The sequence below is a fragment of the Hordeum vulgare genome, chromosome 7H (genome assembly GCF_904849725.1).
Source record: "Hordeum vulgare subsp. vulgare chromosome 7H, MorexV3_pseudomolecules_assembly, whole genome shotgun sequence".
Taxonomy (NCBI): Eukaryota; Viridiplantae; Streptophyta; class Magnoliopsida; order Poales; family Poaceae; genus Hordeum; species Hordeum vulgare.
Window position 1 is genome coordinate 625,834,929 of NC_058524.1, and position 17,546 is coordinate 625,852,474.

Below are 17,546 nucleotides of genomic sequence, written 5' to 3' on the forward strand. Positions count from 1 at the left end.
TTTAATTCATAATTACTTTAACTAACTTTGATATTAAATCATCTTTTGAGTCAAGAATCTCAACAAATTAATTGGTTTGCTCTTCTACAGGGTTTTTGGTCATTCAAATAAAACTACCTTCCAAGCAAACATATTGAACTATTAAAAGGTATGATATGTTAGAAATCTGTGAATCAAGAGAAGTTTATTTGTTTCCATGAAATATTTGTGAATAAAAAGTTCAAGACAAATTTGTTGTACTCAATTTCTTTTTATTATCAAGTAGATGACTTTCATTGTTTTTAATTTTCAGGGACACTCCAGCAAATAAAATGCTTCATTCAGTACTCACATGAGCATTTGCGAACAAAGAATTCTGTAGACAAAAATTAACAAAAATCATTGAAAATGACTTGATTTTCACTATGTTTAAAGTAAGTTGTAATTCTTAGAATAATTTCTTTTGTCATTCTAAAGATTCTTTGAATCACAAAGTAAACATGATATTTGAATCTCCAGGTATTTGACATTCTCAAGTTTTTCTATTATGATTACACTTACATTCATATCTGTTTCAAGCAAAGTGAACACACACACAAAAAATAGTTTCATTCGAACAAAATAGTCGAATGATCGAATGAAAAGAGTTTGCTTCAGAAAGTAGACCAAACATTTGAACTAACGATAGAAAACGAATAACCAACACAGTCGAACGAATGAAACAGTCCAAATACTCTCTTTGCGTGCGTCACCTTCCCTAACCGGCATAGAAGACGCAGACTAGAAGCTTCCATCAAGTGCCCCCCAGCCTGCTGGGTTTGGCCTAGGATCGTCGATAAAAAAAAAATGAACCTAACCAAAAAAAACAGCATCGTAAAAACGTGGGAGGGGGATTTTTTTTAGCACCGACGCACGTGGGCGTGTTGGGGTCGGGGACGAGGAGGAAAAAAAAAAGGAATTACATGACCGGAGATTTTGACGGCAACTAACGGCGCGTGGTGCGCAAACGTGGGACGTGGCCACGCCCACTGTCCCCTGAAAACCTGACCGACTCTACTCAAAGACCACCATCCGCCCCCCCAAATCCAAATCCCAATCCCAACCGCCGCCCCCCCAAATCCAAATCCAAATCCAAATCCCAATCCCAACCGCCGCCCCCGTCCCCAAATCGGATCTAACCCTAGACCTCGAAGGCTCCCCACCCATGGCGTCCGCCGGCCCCGACCCCGACCCCCAGCCTCCGGCGAGGCCTCCGCTCTTCGCTATCCCATCGGATCTCGAGGCCATCGAGCTGCTCCGCCTTTGGAAAGAGGGCGGCGCCGCCGCTGTCCCCTCGTGGATCCGCCCGGCGGAGGTCTACGGGCACAGCCCGTCGGAACTCCTCGTCGCCCACCAGCCAGCCACGGCAGCAGACGGCGCCGTGGCCTGGTTCCTCGTCACCACCGTCCGGCACGTCGGGCCCAAGGATCCGCGGATCTGCCGCGTCGTCAAAGGGGGCGGGACCTGGAAGGGAGAGCACTCTCACCCTCTCGTCTCCCTCCCCGACCGCGCCCTTGTTGGAACCGTCCGGAGCCTATCCTACACGCTCAAGGGTGACGACGGCAAGGAGTTACGTACGGGCCACCTGATGAGGGAATACCGGCTCTCTGGCGGCGCAGGCCTCGTCGCCGGCAGCGCCGGCCTCGAGATCGCGCTATGCGTCGTCTACAACTCCCCACGCGACGCTGAGGCCGCTGCAGCCAAGGCCCTCGAGAGGGCAGCTGCCAAGGCCGCCAAGGAGCAAGAAAAGACCGCCGACCGTGCAAGGAGGGCTGCGCAGGCGGACGCCATCAAGGCCAGGAGGGCCGCCGCCATGGCACGCCGGAGGGGCTCCTCCAAGGCTCAGGAGGTGGCCGCTGCCAATGCAGCAGCGGCGGTGGCAGCTGATACCCCCGCTTGGCTGGCACTAGTATCGGCTACTACACCACCGCGGGGGCAGGCGTCCGCTACTCCTACGCCGCTGGCAGCAGCCACTACTCTGCAGCGGGCAGCAGCCGCCACTCCTCCACCACAGGCAGCGGCAGCAGTCACTCCTCCTCTGCAGCGGGCAGCAGCAGCAGCCACCACTACTCCTCTGCAGCGGGCAGCAGCCACTCCTCCTCTGCAGCGGGCAGCAGCAGCAGCCACCACTACTCCTCTGCAGCGGGCAGCAGCAGCAGCAGCAGCCACCACTACTCCTCTGCAGCGGGCAGCAGCCACTCCTCCTCTGCAGCGGGCAGCAGCAGCAGCAGCAGCCACTCCCCTGCCGCGGGCAGGGTCCGCCACTCCACCGCCGGCATCAGGGGCTTCATCTCCAGTGGGCAGTGCATCCTGCCCGCAGAAGCGTCAGCTATTGCTCGAAGTAGGAGCAGATCCAATCCTCATGCCTGGTTCATCCCTCTCATGGAACCAAGTGTATGATGCGCAGCAAGTTGAAGGCGACCCCCCATTCAAGAGGACCAAGCGTCTTGATTGCAGTGGGTGGTTCCTGCTTGATGCAGGCCACACCCGGAAGTTTGGGCAATCTCCGTGCAGTGCCTGATACTAAGCTCTCTATGCAAAGACATCACCTGTTAGTTGATAGTGGCTTATGTGGGTGCAAGAAGTTTGGAACTCCATGCACCGCATTGTAATAGAAAACATAGTTTTGGAGTCACTGAGTTTTTTGCTTGATACTCTGGAATTGAAGGTCTTTTTTGTACCTTGATTGCTGTTCGGAACATATTGTTTGCTTGTTTTGCATCCCATCAGAACATGTTCAGCATAACAATGACATTTACTTTCACAGCATTTATACACTTGTTTCACTATCTTGTGTTGGCTACTCATGGATTTTACTAACTGATGAGAATAGTTCCATGATTAAGTTTGAATATTTGATTATGATGCGCAGCTGCCTTCTTTATTTCATTCCTGTAGTATGTTCTGCAGTACAATTAACTTGTTCTTCTATTACTTTTTACCAGATGCATTAATCCATCCGACTATCCATATGTGCATATGTGCATGTTGTATTATTGTAGTTTCAGAGGAAGGAACTTCTCAATGTAGGCGAACAAGGTGTAACTTTGGGCCTTAACCAACTTATAATTGCAAATACTTTGCATGGCCTGTCAGAAGATGCCTCGCATCCTTTGAAACAAAGGTCTTAACTCTGAACCCTTTTATCTGTTTGCAGAGCCATGGAATATTTCAGCAGTCATAATAATTTGTTGATTGCATTGTATGCTGCTATGTTTTAGATTGAAGAAACTACTATTTAAGAAACCCAGCCAATTTGTTTGTGAAAGCATTTGGTGATTCCTGTTCACCATTACAAAGCAACACATGGTCCACTTCAGCTGTTACTTAGGTACACTCAAACTCGTTGTTTTACACAGGTCTGAGGCCTTTACTGATTTTCAGGGTAACCTATATGCTGCTTCTGGACCGCCTGTACATTCAATTTACTGTTGAATTATGCATAGCTAGATTTTGTAAATAGCTATCTTGTGCATATAGGATATAGTTATTCATTTATTGGGAGTTCATTTGGTTATTTTGTTTTTTCTAGGAAAAATAATCTTAATGAGTTACCGGTTTAAAAAATTGAGATTTGCTTCCTTAGATTGTTATTATCCATTGGTTATGCACGTATCTTCAGTTTATCTGAATATGAATCATATTAAATAGTGTGACCAGTGATGTATGAATAGTAGGTTTCCTTGATTACCACTATAGGAAACCCGCCTGCTGATATTCAATGTTCTATCAAGATGTTCTGTTTGTTAAGGTAGCTGCCTTCATGGTTATCTATAACCATGTGTGCCATGGAGAAATAATATATATCTACTTTTCTTTTTCAGCCTCCTTTCATTTTCAGATCGCCAAATCATTCATTATTTCTGATAAGAGGTAGCTAATTTTAAAATCGAAGATTAGTGATTACGTCAAATATTTTTCAGCATCGACCAAAGTGTGTTGTGGCTAAGTCAAATTACACTGTTCTATCTTAGTATTGTCATTGCATTGTCTGAGCCAGGAAGTTGATGCTCAAGATAAGTTACTGCACTTGATCATCTGTTATTGGCTTTATCTTCCTTCACAAGTGGTATTTCTTTTTGTAGTCTATATTCAGCATGTGTTCCTATCTATAAGATGGTAGCAGAGCAATTTATCATGCTTAACTTGCACGTGATGATTGCAACTATGTGAATGCCTCCTTATGGTTCTCCTGCAGGGTGATGATCGCAGCCATGTGAATAGCTCCTTATAGCTCTCCACACCAAGATGATCAGCCACGGCATAGAGATTGATAAATTTGGTTAAGAACATATATATCCCCTTTGATTAGTTCCTCCTTTATTAAAGGAGCCGGGAATGAGGAGGTGAGGGACATGCTGAACAAGCATAGTGGTTAGGCAGATCTAAGTATTCCTTAATTTGATTCAAAATTTCGTTGTTATTACATTGTTAGCGTGTTCACATTTATTTCTAGTAATTACTCACTGAGTTTCATGTGCTTCCTATGCAGTTGTTCTCGGCATCACGTTTCTGGATCTGTATACAAGGCAACTCATATTAGGTTGGGTATTTGGGTGACTTCTAATTTTCCTCTTTGCCAAAGCTGAGCTGTCATGGGATAATTTGTATGCCATGGACTCATGGTGCCTTATGCATGGACATCAGTCATAAATTGCAGAGTAGAAATATTCATCTTATTTTAGGTGTATGGTACAACCTGCAAAGTTCCGACTTTTCAGTGCGTGCTTCACCCATACATTTTCAGAACAGAGAAGAGAATAGATTATACAGTTTGACCACTTATTAACTCACCCCTTGTGAGGTTGTAGGGTGCTTTAGTAATACGACTTTGGGTTTAATTTTGACAACTAGGTATTCTAGGATCTGCTCAAGAATGCAATTCGCCTCCCAGGAGCACGTGCTCCTGTCCATAGAAAATTAATTTTGAAATGTGAAAAAAAATCCAACAAATTTTTTGTGTGTTCTTTGTCACACTCAAATGTACCTGAAATATTTTAGGCAAAAAGGTTAAGCATTTTGGCCTGTGCAAATTTTTTTTTTAAAATTGAACATCAATTGTTAGCCCAAAATGTCACATCCAAATTTGTTTCTTTCACCGTCGAAACACCACTGCTCCGATTCGCATGAAAATTGCTAAGCATGTTTGCGACAGTAACACGAACATCCAGAAAAAAATTCAGATTTTTTTGAAAACATTTACTATAATTTTTTATGTTATTGTTCATCCGGGTGACACACATTTAATTGTGTTTTCTTGCATCTTCTTTACAGCTCATGCATGGCAGAATTTTAGAATCAGTGAAAACTTGATTTTCTCTAGCATGAAAAGTAGCTGACTTGGTACTGTGTTCATATATGATTTGGTATGGCATTTGTTATATGATGCGTTGCTCAAGAATCCATTTCCTTGTTGCGGAGCATGCATATATAGCTACCATTAACCTTATAGCATGTGTGATGTTGGCTTGCAGTCGTTGCTATGGTTAAGTACTTCCATTTTTTCTCTTTGCTCCCTTCCATTATTTTCATGTGCATTAATCAGAAGGATTAGATTTACGAGGTTGCAATGATATAAGCATGTACATGGAAATAATGATACATGCATGTTCAGATAGTCCATGTAGAGTTGGTGTATCTGAACTTTGAAAGTCCATGTTGCGATGATATAAGCACGTACCTTGTGATATCTATTTGATTCTTACTTGCGCTTTGCAAGATTGGACCTGCTATTCATGATACAATGTTCTTGAATTATTGTCCTTCGCAGGAAGGTTTACATTCGACTAGAACCAACAAAACTATGTGCCGTGTTGGCATTGCAAGTATTTTTATATAGATTTCCTTATATAATCTTCTGTGGGTATGGTCTATATTGCTCAGACTCTTTGTCTTTGTTGCTCCTTGTGGAACAATCTAGCCATCTAGGTTGTTGGAAACTTGGAATTGTATGCAGGTGTGCTTCAAACAGAAGCACAACAATCAGACCCTTAACCATGCGCGCGTGCAAAAAAAAAGCCCCTTAAGCAGTGGTGTTTCTAAAAAGGGGATGCTACCAATCCACCGGTGGATATTTACTAAAAATCCATCACCTCCACAGCCGTTCGATCTCGCCCATAGCCGTCCGATCCGCTCCTGATTTAATTCCTGAAACGACGTTCGAGTTCCAGAAACAATCGCTTTGTTGCAAAAAATAAACTTTGGATCCATTAAATCCTGAAACAACGGTCGAGTTTCAGAAACAATTTGCTTGTTGCAGGATTTTTTCCTTCGTTTTTGCGGGAGAATTTTTTGCAACAAAGATCATGTTTCAGGAATTTTTGCAACAAAGGTCGAGTTGCAGAACCACTACTAGCGAGCAGGGAAACTCTTGGCGGCGGGGCGGGGCGGCCGGCGAGCTCTAGGCGGCGGGGCGGGGCGGCCGGCGGGGCGGCCGGCGAGCTCTAGGCGGCGGGGCGGGGGCGGCCGGCGGGGCGGCGGGGCGGGGCGGCCGGCGAGCTCTAGGCGGCGGGCGGGGCGGCCGGCGAGCTCTACGCGGCGGGGCGGCCGGCAAGCTCTAGGCGGCGAGGCGGCCGGCGAGCTCTAGGCGGCGAGGCGCCGGTGGCGGGGCGGCCGGCGGGGCGGCGGCGGGGCGGCCGGCGAGCTCTTCCCGTGGAAGCCGTCGTCGCCATGCCTGTATTCCTCGTTCTGCAACTACTCCTAAGTTGCAGGAAACATCCTGAAACAATGGAGTTGTTTCAGGAAAACGGCTCGTCCCGCCCGGCCACGTGGCGAATAAAGGAGACGGTGGACGCGAAAAGCAAAATCCGTCGGTGGAACGATAGAGTTTTCCTTTGTATATGGGAAATGCTGTCGTCCCACCGACGGATCCTGATTTCGCGTCCACCGTCTCCTTTGTTCGCCACGTGGCCGGGCGGACGAGCCGTGACCCGTTTTCTGAAACAACTCCATTGTTTCTGCAACTTGGGAGTAGTTGCAGAACGAGGGATCCAGGCATGACGACGACGGCTTCCACGGGAAGAGCTCGCCGGCCGCCCCGCCGCCGGCCGCCTCGTCGGCCGCCCCGCCGCCGGCCGCCTCGCCGCCTAGAGCTCGCCGGCCGCCCCGCCCCGCCGCCTAGAGCTCGCCGGCCGCCCTGCCGGCCGCCTCACCCCGCCGCCTAGAGCTCGCCGGCCGCCCCGCCCCGCCGCCCTGCCGGCCGCCCCCGCCCCGTCGCCAAGAGTTTCCCTGCTCGCTAGTAGTGGTTCTGCAACTTGACCTTTGTTGCAAAAATTCCTGAAACATGATCTTTGTTGCAAAAATTTCTCCCGCAAAAACGAAGGAAAAAATCCTGCAACAAGCAAATTGTTTCTGAAACTCGACCGTTGTTTCAGGATTTAATGGATCCAAAGTTTATTTTTTGCAACAAAGCGATTGTTTCTGGAACTCGAACGTCGTTTCAGGAATTAAATCAGGAGCGGATCGGACGGCTATGGGCGAGATCGAACGGCTGTGGAGGTGATGGATTTTTAGTAAATATCCACTGGTGGATTGGTAGCAGCCCCCTTCTAAAAAACACCTTTTGTTTTTTGTTTTTGATTCAGATGAGGATTTTTCCTTTTTCTTTATATCTGTTTCTGCATAACAGATAATTTTAAGGCATCTCTAATGGTGTGACAAAACATTTCTCTTAGAGTCATCATTTAAGATTTTTATTGAGCTGGCCACTTGGTTTTTGGATATTGTCCCCTGTTGTGGTGTTTCTTTGCAGTTCTTCATTTGTCGGTTGAGTTTGTCACTGGTTCTGTTGTGTTGTTCTTGCCAGCCTGCTGCAGTCTTCATTTTTTGGCTGAGTTGGCCGCGCAGTCGCTGGTCGTCTTTTAACATGTATTATCCTTTAAAATCCTTTTAACATGTATTATCCTTTAAAATCCTTTTTAACATGTATTATCCTTTAAAATATTGGTCGTCTTTTAACATCTATTATCCTTTAAAATCTTGGTGTTGATCTGGTAAGCGCAGTCGTATTTGTTGGAAAAATGGATCCATTGTTGCTCTCAAAGCACTTCAGCGGGGTAAGGCCAGTGTACTGTATCCGTGTTTGTTAAGCAGGGTAGGGCCAGTGCATTGCATCTGTGTTTGCGGCCAGTCTTAGGCCGGTTTTCTTTCTCTTGAGATGCGCATTCATGAATCTCATTGTCTCTAAACAGTATATACTTAGCAAAAGTAGACCTCACAAGATTCATTCTAGATAAAAATAGCTGCACCCGGATCCGATTCTTGAGGATGTACTATGTCGTTAAAAGTAGATGCACTTGAGGAGTTCTGTTGCATTTTGTATTGGGAACTGTTTCTTTTTTTTGACAATTTTTAATTAATTCCTACAAATTAAAGTGTGAAACAAGAACTTGTGCAATTTTGCAATCATTAATAGGTTAGTCCAAAAAATAATATAAAGTTATAGTAAAATGATTGTAAAACATTTAAGAATGATAATATAACAACATGAAACAAACGAAAATTATAGATACGTTGCAGACGTATCAATCAGTACCGTTCAGGAAAGAATTCATTTCATTATATCTTAAATGCATCAAACGTGAAATTGTTAATTCTTCACCTGAAACCTCAAATGCATCTATCGCTATAAATTCTTCAACTGTTTTTGTGGTATTAAATTCTTCACTTGAGAAAAACACAAATGCCATTGATGAAAATGCAGGATTGAAGAAATTGTATGTGACAGGCATATACAAAAGTCTCAAAGGACATTAAACCCTTTGCGATGTGTTCAAAAAGCAGATTCTGAACAGGAACCCGAGGAAAGAGGGCATTGTCTTTGAGAGGAAACTCAACGTTGATGGGTCATACTGAAAACCTGAGCAATATCCTAAAACCTCATTGGTTGCTGCTAACTCTTATTGATCCATTCATTCTAAAAGGCTTTGCATTTGAAATGTCTTATTTCTCTGATGAGTCATTTGACTACAACTATAAACTGTTCAAAAATCAAACCGGTGCAGTATTTGCTCGATATGTTGGAACTAACTGCAGGAATGGATCACCCTTGAGGAAAATCTGGGTTCCCAAGAGCTGTTTGAAAAGTTTTCAGGTGAATGTCCTCATGACACCACGAGTGAAGAACAGGAACCTCAGATCAAATTCCTCAGGTGGATCAAAGTCTTCACGAGGATCAAATTCCTGAAATGGTCAAAACTATGCTCGTACTCGCACTAATGCTTCTGATATGCAGGAAAACTAGAAAGGGGCATGAATATGTGCACCATTCCTCAAATCACTATGTTCATAAGTCCTCCAAGAAATTTCTGTGCCTATTCATTTGAGTACTCTAACCCCCTACCGTGAAAAGAAGTGCATTAGCTTCAATGCCTTCATTCTCATATGGTGCTGGCATAATGATGAACTCTTTACCACCCCTTCAGACGTGGGTGGTGAAGAGATCGAATTAATCACTTCTACAGGTCAGGTCTCCAGATGAAAGTCATCATCTGAAGAATTTGCTGGAGACCTAAGGAAATTACTTGATAGGACGCAAGCTAAATCATGATGAAATGATATATCATTTCACACGTCCTCATTATATCCCCAAATTTATCTTTGTGATGAAATTCAAGTCTGGTGAAATTGATGTCATATTCTTCAATCTGAAGCATATGAGATGATAAGTGCTACCTCTTGAGCTTGCGTTGGTTTTTCCCTTGAAGAGGAAATGGTGATGCAGCACAGTAGTAGTAAGTATTTTCCTCAGTTTGAGAATCAAGGTATCAATCCAGTAGGAGTATCAAGGCAAGTTTCCAAAGTATCTGCGCAAAAACAAACAAGCTTGCACCCAACGCTATAAAGGGGTTGTCAATCCCTTCACGATTGATTGCAAGGTGAGATCTCAAGGCGGAAAGTGCAACAAAGTGAAAGTGTAGAGCTGAAAATATGATGCGAAGTAGACCCGAGGGCCATAGTGTTCACCAGAGGCTTCTCTCATGATAGCAAATATTACGGTGGGTGAACGAATTACTGTCGAGCAATTGATAGAACTGCGCAAAGTCATGATGATATTTCAGGCAATGATCATACATATAGGCATCACGTTCGAGACAAGTAGACCGATACTTTCTGCATCTACTACTATTACTCCACACATCGACCACTATCCAGCATGCATCTAGTGTATTGAGTTCATAACAAACAGAGTAACGCCTTAAGCAAGATGACATGATGTAGAGGGATAAATTCATGCAATAGATATAAACCCCATCTTTTTACCCTTGATGGCAACAACACAATGCGTGCCTCGCTACCCCTTCTGTCACTTGGTGAGGACACCACACGGTATGAACCCAAAACCAAGCACTTCTCACATTGCAAGGATTATAGATCAAGTTGGCCAAACGAAACCCACAACTCGAAGAGAATTACAAGGATACGAAATCATGCATATAAGAGATCAGAGGAAACTCAAATAATAATCATAGATAATCTGATCATAAATCCACAATTCATCGGATCTCGACAAACACACCGCAAAAGAAGATTACATCGGATAGATCTCCATGAAGATCATGGAGAACTTTGTATTGAAGATCCAAGAGAGAGAAGAAGCCATCTAGCTACTAGCTATGGACCCGAAGGTCTGTAGTGAACTACTCACGCATCATCGGAGAGGCAACGGTGTTGATGAAGAAGCCCTCCGTGTCCGAATCCCCCCTCCGGCAGGGCATCAGAACGGTCCCCAGATGGGATCTTGCGGAGACAGAAGCTTGCGGCGGCGGAAAAGTATTTTCGTGGCTCTCTCCCGTGGTTTCAGATTTTTAAGGAATTTACAGGCGGAAGAGGTAGGGCAAAGGAGCCACGGGGGCCCACAAGCCTGCTAGGCGCGCCCCCGAGGCCGCGCCTAGGGGGCTTGTGACCTCCCCCGGGGTCCTTTGCCTTGGTTCTCAAGTTCCCCGCATATCTTCTGTTACGGAAACAATCATGACGAAGATTTTATTCCGTTTGGACTCCGTTTAATATTCTTCTCTGAAAAGGGTCAAAAACACGGAAAAAATAGGAACTAGCACTTGGCACTGAGTTAATAGGTTAGTCCCAAAAAAGATATAAAATGCATGCAAAATATCCAAAGTTGACAAGATAATAGCATGGAACCATAAAAAATTATAGATACGTTGGAGACGTATCAAGCATCCCCAAGCTTAACTCCTGCTCGTCCTCGAGTAGGGAAGTGATAAAGACTGAATTTTTGATGTGGAATGCTACCTAACATATTTGTCCTTTGCAACTTCTTTCATGTGACATGAATGTTCAGATCCGTAAGATTCAAAACAATAGTTTGCTATTGACATGAAAACAATAATACTTCAAGCAAACTAGCAAGGTAATCATGAACTTTCAAAATAACAAGGCCAAAGAAAGTTATCCCTACAAAATCATATAGTCTGGCTATGCTCCATCATCCCCACACAACGAATTTAAATCATGCACAACCCCGGTATTGGCCAAGTAATTGTTTTCGCACTCTTACTTTCTCAAACCTTTTTCAACTCTCATGCAATATATGAGCATGAACCATGGATATAACACTATAGGTGGAATAGAGTGTGGTGGAGGTTGTGAGGCAAAAAAGAGGAGATGGTCACATCGACTCGACGTATCAAAGGGCTATGGAGATGCCCATCAATAGATATCAATGTGAATGAGTAGGAATTACCATGCAACGGATGCACTTAGATCTATAAGTGTGTGAAAGCTCAAAAGGAAAACTAGTGGGTGTGCATCCAACTTGCTTGCTCACGAAGACCTAGGGCAATTTTGGGGAAGCCCATCATTGGAATATACAAGCCAAGTTATATAATGAAGATCCGCACTAGTATATGGAAGTGTCAAAACGGGAGACTCTCTATCATGAAGAACATGGTGCTATTGTGAAGCACAAGTGTGGAAAAAGATAGTAGCATTGTCCATTCTCTCTCTCTCTCTCTCTCTCTCTCTCTCTCTCTTTTGGGCTCTTTGGCCTCTTTTCATTTTTTTGGTGGGCATCTTTCGCCTCTTTTATTTTTTTATTTTCTCACATGTGACAATGCTCTAATAATGATGATCATCACACTTTTATTTACTCACAACTCAATGCTTAGAGCAATGATGACTCTATAGGAAATGCCTTCGGCAGTGTACCGGAATGTGCAACGATCTAGCTTGGCGTGTGACGTTGAAACATCTCGCTAGCTATCTTACGATCATGCAATGGCAATATGAAAGTGATGGCACAAGTCATGAGACGGAACGGTGGGAGTTGCATGGCAATATATCTCGGAATGGCTATGAAAATGCCATAATAGGTAGGCATGGTGGCTGTTTTGAGGAAGGTATATGGTGGGTTTGTGCACCAGCAAAAGTTGCACGACACTAGAGAGGCTAGCAATGATGGAAGATGAAAGTGCATCTATACCATGGACTCACATTAGTCATGAAGAACTCATATACTTATTGCGAAAGTTTTATTAGTAATCGAAATAAAGTGCTAAACGCATACTCCTAGGGGAAGGGTTGGTAGGTGTAAACCATTGCGTGATCCCAACTGCCACACAAAGGATGACAATCAATAAATCAATCATGCTCTGACTTCCTAACATAGCGGTTCACCACACGTGCATGGTACGAGAATCACTAACTTCAACACAAGTATTTCTAGATTCACGACACCCTACTAACATAACTCTAATATTACCCTATCCATGTCTCAAAACTAATTGAGAGGAATCAAACTTCTTTTTACTAATCGATGCACATGAATATGGAAGTTTTTAGTATATCCTCTCTGGATACCTATCATCTTTAGGACTACTTTCATAGCACAAGCCAACTACCAAGTTACTCAGAGAGAGCACTCTCAAAAAGATATAAGTGAAGATCGAGAGTTCTTATTTCTCCAAAATATGACACCCCCGTGCTCTAAAAAGATCTAAGTGAAGCACTAGAGCAAAGTTATCTAGCTCAAAAGATATAAGTGAAGCACATGCAAGCTAAATTGCCTAACTCAAAAGATATAAGCGAAGCTCAATGAGTATTCTAGCAAAATCATGACGAGTGCATGTCTCTCTCAAAAAGGTGTGCAGAAAGGATGATTGTGACAAAATTAAAAAAAATACTCCTATAATACACGACGCTCCAAGCAAAACACATATCATGTGGTGAATAAAAATATAGCTCCAAGTGACGTTACCGATGGATTGAAGACGAAAGAGGGGATGCCTTCCCGGGGCATCCCCAAGCTTAGGCTTTTTGTTGTCCTTGAATTTGGCTTGGGATGCCTTGGGCATCCCCAAGCTTGAGATATTTTCACTCTTTATCCCATTGTCCATGAGAACATCACCCAAAACTTGAAAACTTCACAACACAAAACTTAAACAGAAACTCGTGATATCATTAGCACAAGAAAACAAACTACCAACTCTTTAGGTACTGTAGAAAACTTAATTTATACTTATATTGGTGTTATATTACTGTATTATCACTTTTCCATGGCTAGTACCCCTTATACTATCCATAGTTTCATCAAAATAAGCAATCAACATAACAAAAACAGAATCTGTCAAAAACAGACCAGTCTGTAGCAATATGTATACTTCGTATACTTCTGTTATCTCAAAAATTCGGACCAATTATGACAGTTGAGGAAATTGGCATATCAACCAGCAGCAAAAAAAATCAACTCAAAAGCTCATTCTGGATAGGAATTAAAAATAATTTCGTGAGCACAAAGTTTCTGTCTTTTACAGCAAGATCAAACAACCATCACCAAAACTAGTCATAAAGGTTTTACTTGGCACAAACACAAAAATAAACACAAAAAACACAATCATAACAGAATTATGATGGTGTGGACACAACAAAACAGAAAGCAAAAAAGCAAAGATAAATTCATTGGGTTGCCTCCCAACAAGCACTATTGTTTAACGCCCTTAGCTAGGCATAAGGCGATAAAATCACGTATAGTCGTCCTTAGTGCTCAAAACATAAGTAGCCCTCATCATAGATTCATAACGCAATATTATTTTCTTTCTAGGAAAATACTCCATGCCCTTCTTTAAAGGAAATTGAAATCTAATATTCCCTTCCTTCATATCGATCATAGCACCGATAGTCCTTAGGAAAGGTCTACCAAGAATGATAGGGCATGTAGGATTGCAATCAATGTCAAGCACAATGAAATCCACGGGTACATAGTTCCTATTTGCAATAATAATAACATCATTGATCCTTCCCATGGGTTTCTTGACAGTAGAATCCGCAAGATGCAAATTAAGAGAACACTTCTCAATCTCATTAAAACCCAGAACATCACATAAAGACTTTGGAATCGCGGAAACACTAGCACCCTAATCACATAAAGCATTGCATTCATAGTTTTTGATTTTGATTTTTATAGTAGGTTCCCACTCATCATGAAGCTTTCTAGGGATAGAAACTTCCAATTATAGTTTCTCTTCAAGAGATTTTATCATAGCTTCGACGATATGATCGGTAAATGCCTTGTTTTGGCTATAAGTGTGTGGAGAGTTTAGCATGGATTGCATCAAGGAAATGCATTCAATCAAGGAGCAACTATCATAATTGAATTCCTTGAAATCCAAAGTAGTAGTTTCATTACTACTCAAGGTTTAGTTATCTTGTACTCCACTTTCAATGCTTTTAGCATGAAGGTAGATGGACTCCGAATCATTGGGGCGTTTTTCAACCAAAGTGGATTAATATCCAGCCCCATCATCATTAGGTTTGACACAAGAAAACAAAGATTCAATGGGAGTCACACCAAGCACTTTAAGATCTTCGTGATTCTTATCACGAGAACACGCTCTTTTTAGCCATTCATGTCTAGCACGAATTTGGGCGGTTCTTTCTTTGATCTCACTTATGGAAACATGCATAGCTTTCAAAGTTTCATCCATATTGATCTTGGGAGGAGCACATCTAACTTTCAAAGCATCAATATCACTAGACATTCTATCAACGCTCCTAGCCAAATCGTCAATTTTGAGTAGTTTTTCCTCTATGTACGCATTGAAAATCTTTTGTGAGTTGATAAACTCTTTGATATTACTCCCTAGATCAGAGGGTAATCTATTGTAATTTCGACGAGTATTATTGTAGGAGTTGCCAAAGTTATTAGAGGGGTTACTAGGAAAAGGCCTAGGAACATAGTTTCCTCTAAAAGCATTGTTGTTGCCAAAATTATTTCTACTAACAAAATTAACGTCCAAGCTAGGGTTGCTACTCTCAATCAAGGAAGACAATGGTATGTCATTAGGATCTAAAGGATCACTTCTACTAGCAACCAAATTCATTAACTCATCCATCTTAGCACTTAACGACTTAATTTCTTCTATAGCGTGTATCTTTTTACTAGTAGGTGACCTTTCAGTGTGCCACTGAGAGTGGTTCGTCATGATATTGTCTAGGAGTTTTGGGGCTTCTCCTAAAGTGATTTCCATGAACGTTCCACCTGAGGCGGAGTCCAAGATATTTCTAGAAGCGAAATTCAAGACAGCGTAGAAGATTTGTATAATCATCCAAATACTCAAGCCATGAGCGGGACAATTTCTAATCATCAATTTCATTCTCTCCCAAGATTGTGCAACATGTTCATGATCAAGTTGCTTAAAATTCATGATATCATTACGGAGAGAGATAATCTTAGCCGGCGGAAAATACTTGGATATATAAGCATCTCTGCACTTGTTCCAAGAATCAATACTATTTTTGGGCAAAGACGAAAACCAAGTTTTTTCTCGATCTCGCAACGAGAACGAAAAAAGCTTCAATTTAATCACATAATTATCCACAACTTTCTTCTTTTGCATATCGCAAAGCTCATTGAAGGTATTAAGATGGGATGCGGCATCTTCACTAGGAAGGCCGGAGAATTGCTCTTTCATAACAAGATTCAGCAAAACAACATTGATTTCGTATGATTTCGCACTAGTGGCGGGAGCAATCGGGGTACTAATAAAATCATTAGTATTAGTATTTGAGAAGTCACAAAGTTTGGTGTTTTCAGTCATGGTGACTTCAGCAAGCAAGCAAGCACACAAGCGAACAAAAAGCAAGCGAGAGAAAAGGGCGAACGAAAAAGGCAAATATTTTTGTAAATTTTTGTTTTTCAGAAGTGGGGTAGAGGAAAACGAGAGGCAAAAAAGTAAATGTAAGAGATGAATTTCCGACACTTACTTGGATGAGTTCTTGACTTGATCCTACCCGGCAACGGCGCCAGAAATCCTTCTGCTACTTCTCAAACAACAGCGCGAGAAATTGGCACGTTGACGGAGACTTGGCTTGCGTTGGTTTTTCCCTTGAAGAGGAAAGGATGATGCAGCACAGGAGCAGTAAATTTTCCCTCAGTTTGAGAACCAAGGTATCAATCCAGTAGGAGAATCGTGTCAAGTCTAGAGTACCTGCGCAAACACAAACTAGCTTGCACCCAACGCTATAAAGGGGTTCTCAATCCCTTCAATATTGATTGCAAAGTGAGATCTGAAGGCGGAAAGTGCAACAAAGTAAAACTGTAAGGCTGAAAATATGGTGTGAAGTAGATCCGGGGGCCATAGTGTACACTAGAGTCTTCTCTAAAAATAGAAAATATTACGGTGGGTGAACAAATTACTGTCGAGCAATTGATAGAACCGCGCAAAGCCATGAAGATATATAAGGCAATGATCATGCATATAGGCATCACGTCCGAGACAAGTAGACCGATACTTTCTGCATCTATTACTATTACTCCATATATCGATCGCTATCCAGCATGCATCTAGTGTATTGAGTTCATGACGAACAGAGTAACGCCTTAAGAAAGATGACATGATGTAGAGGGATAAACTCAAACCAATGATGAAAACCCCATCTTTTTACCCTTGATGGCAACAACACGATGCGTGCCTCGCTACCCCTTCTATCACTGGGTGAGGTCACCGCACGGTATGAACCCAAAACCAAGCACTGCTCCCATTGCAAGAATCATAGATCAAGTTGGCCAAACAAAACCCACAACTCGAAGAGAATTACAAGGATATGAAATCATGCATATAAGAGATCAGAAGAAACTCAAATAAGATTCATAGATAATCTGATCATAAATCCACAATTCATTGGATCTCGACAAACACACCGCAAAGAAGATGACATCAGATAGATCTCCATGAAGATCATGGAGAACTTTGTATTGAAGATCCAAGAGAGAGAAGAAGCCATCTAGCTACTAGCTATGGACTCGTAGGTCTATGATGAACTACTCACGCATCATCGGAGAGGTCATGGTGTTGATGAAGAAGCCCTCCATATCCTAATTCCCCCTCTGGCAGGGCACCAGAACGTGCCCCAGATGGGATCTTGCGGAGATAGAAGCTTGCGGCGGCGGAAAAGTATTTTTGTGGATCTCCTGATTTTTTAGGGATTTCAGGGAATTTATAGGCGAAGGAGCTACGGCAAGGGAGGCCCAGGGAGCCCACAAGCCTGGGAGGTGCGGGCCCCCTGGCCGCGCC

At 42.9% G+C, this 17,546-nt stretch overlaps 1 protein-coding gene across 1 annotated transcript; it reads left to right on the top strand.

The window, feature by feature from the left end:
• Positions 1 to 1,093: 1,093 nt before the first annotated feature.
• LOC123407678 (Holliday junction resolvase MOC1, chloroplastic-like) lies at positions 1,094 to 2,698 on the top strand. Its single transcript, XM_045100865.1, has one exon. The coding sequence runs from the start codon at positions 1,184 to 1,186 to the stop codon at positions 2,537 to 2,539; it is 1,356 nt and encodes a 451-aa protein (XP_044956800.1). The 5' UTR covers positions 1,094 to 1,183; the 3' UTR covers positions 2,540 to 2,698.
• Positions 2,699 to 17,546: the final 14,848 nt, after the last annotated feature.

Excerpts from the sequence above, each read along its gene's own strand:
- LOC123407678 (XM_045100865.1), top strand. The coding sequence starts at position 1,184 with ATGGCGTCCGCCGGCCCCGACCCCGACCCCCAGCCTCCGGCGAGGCCT.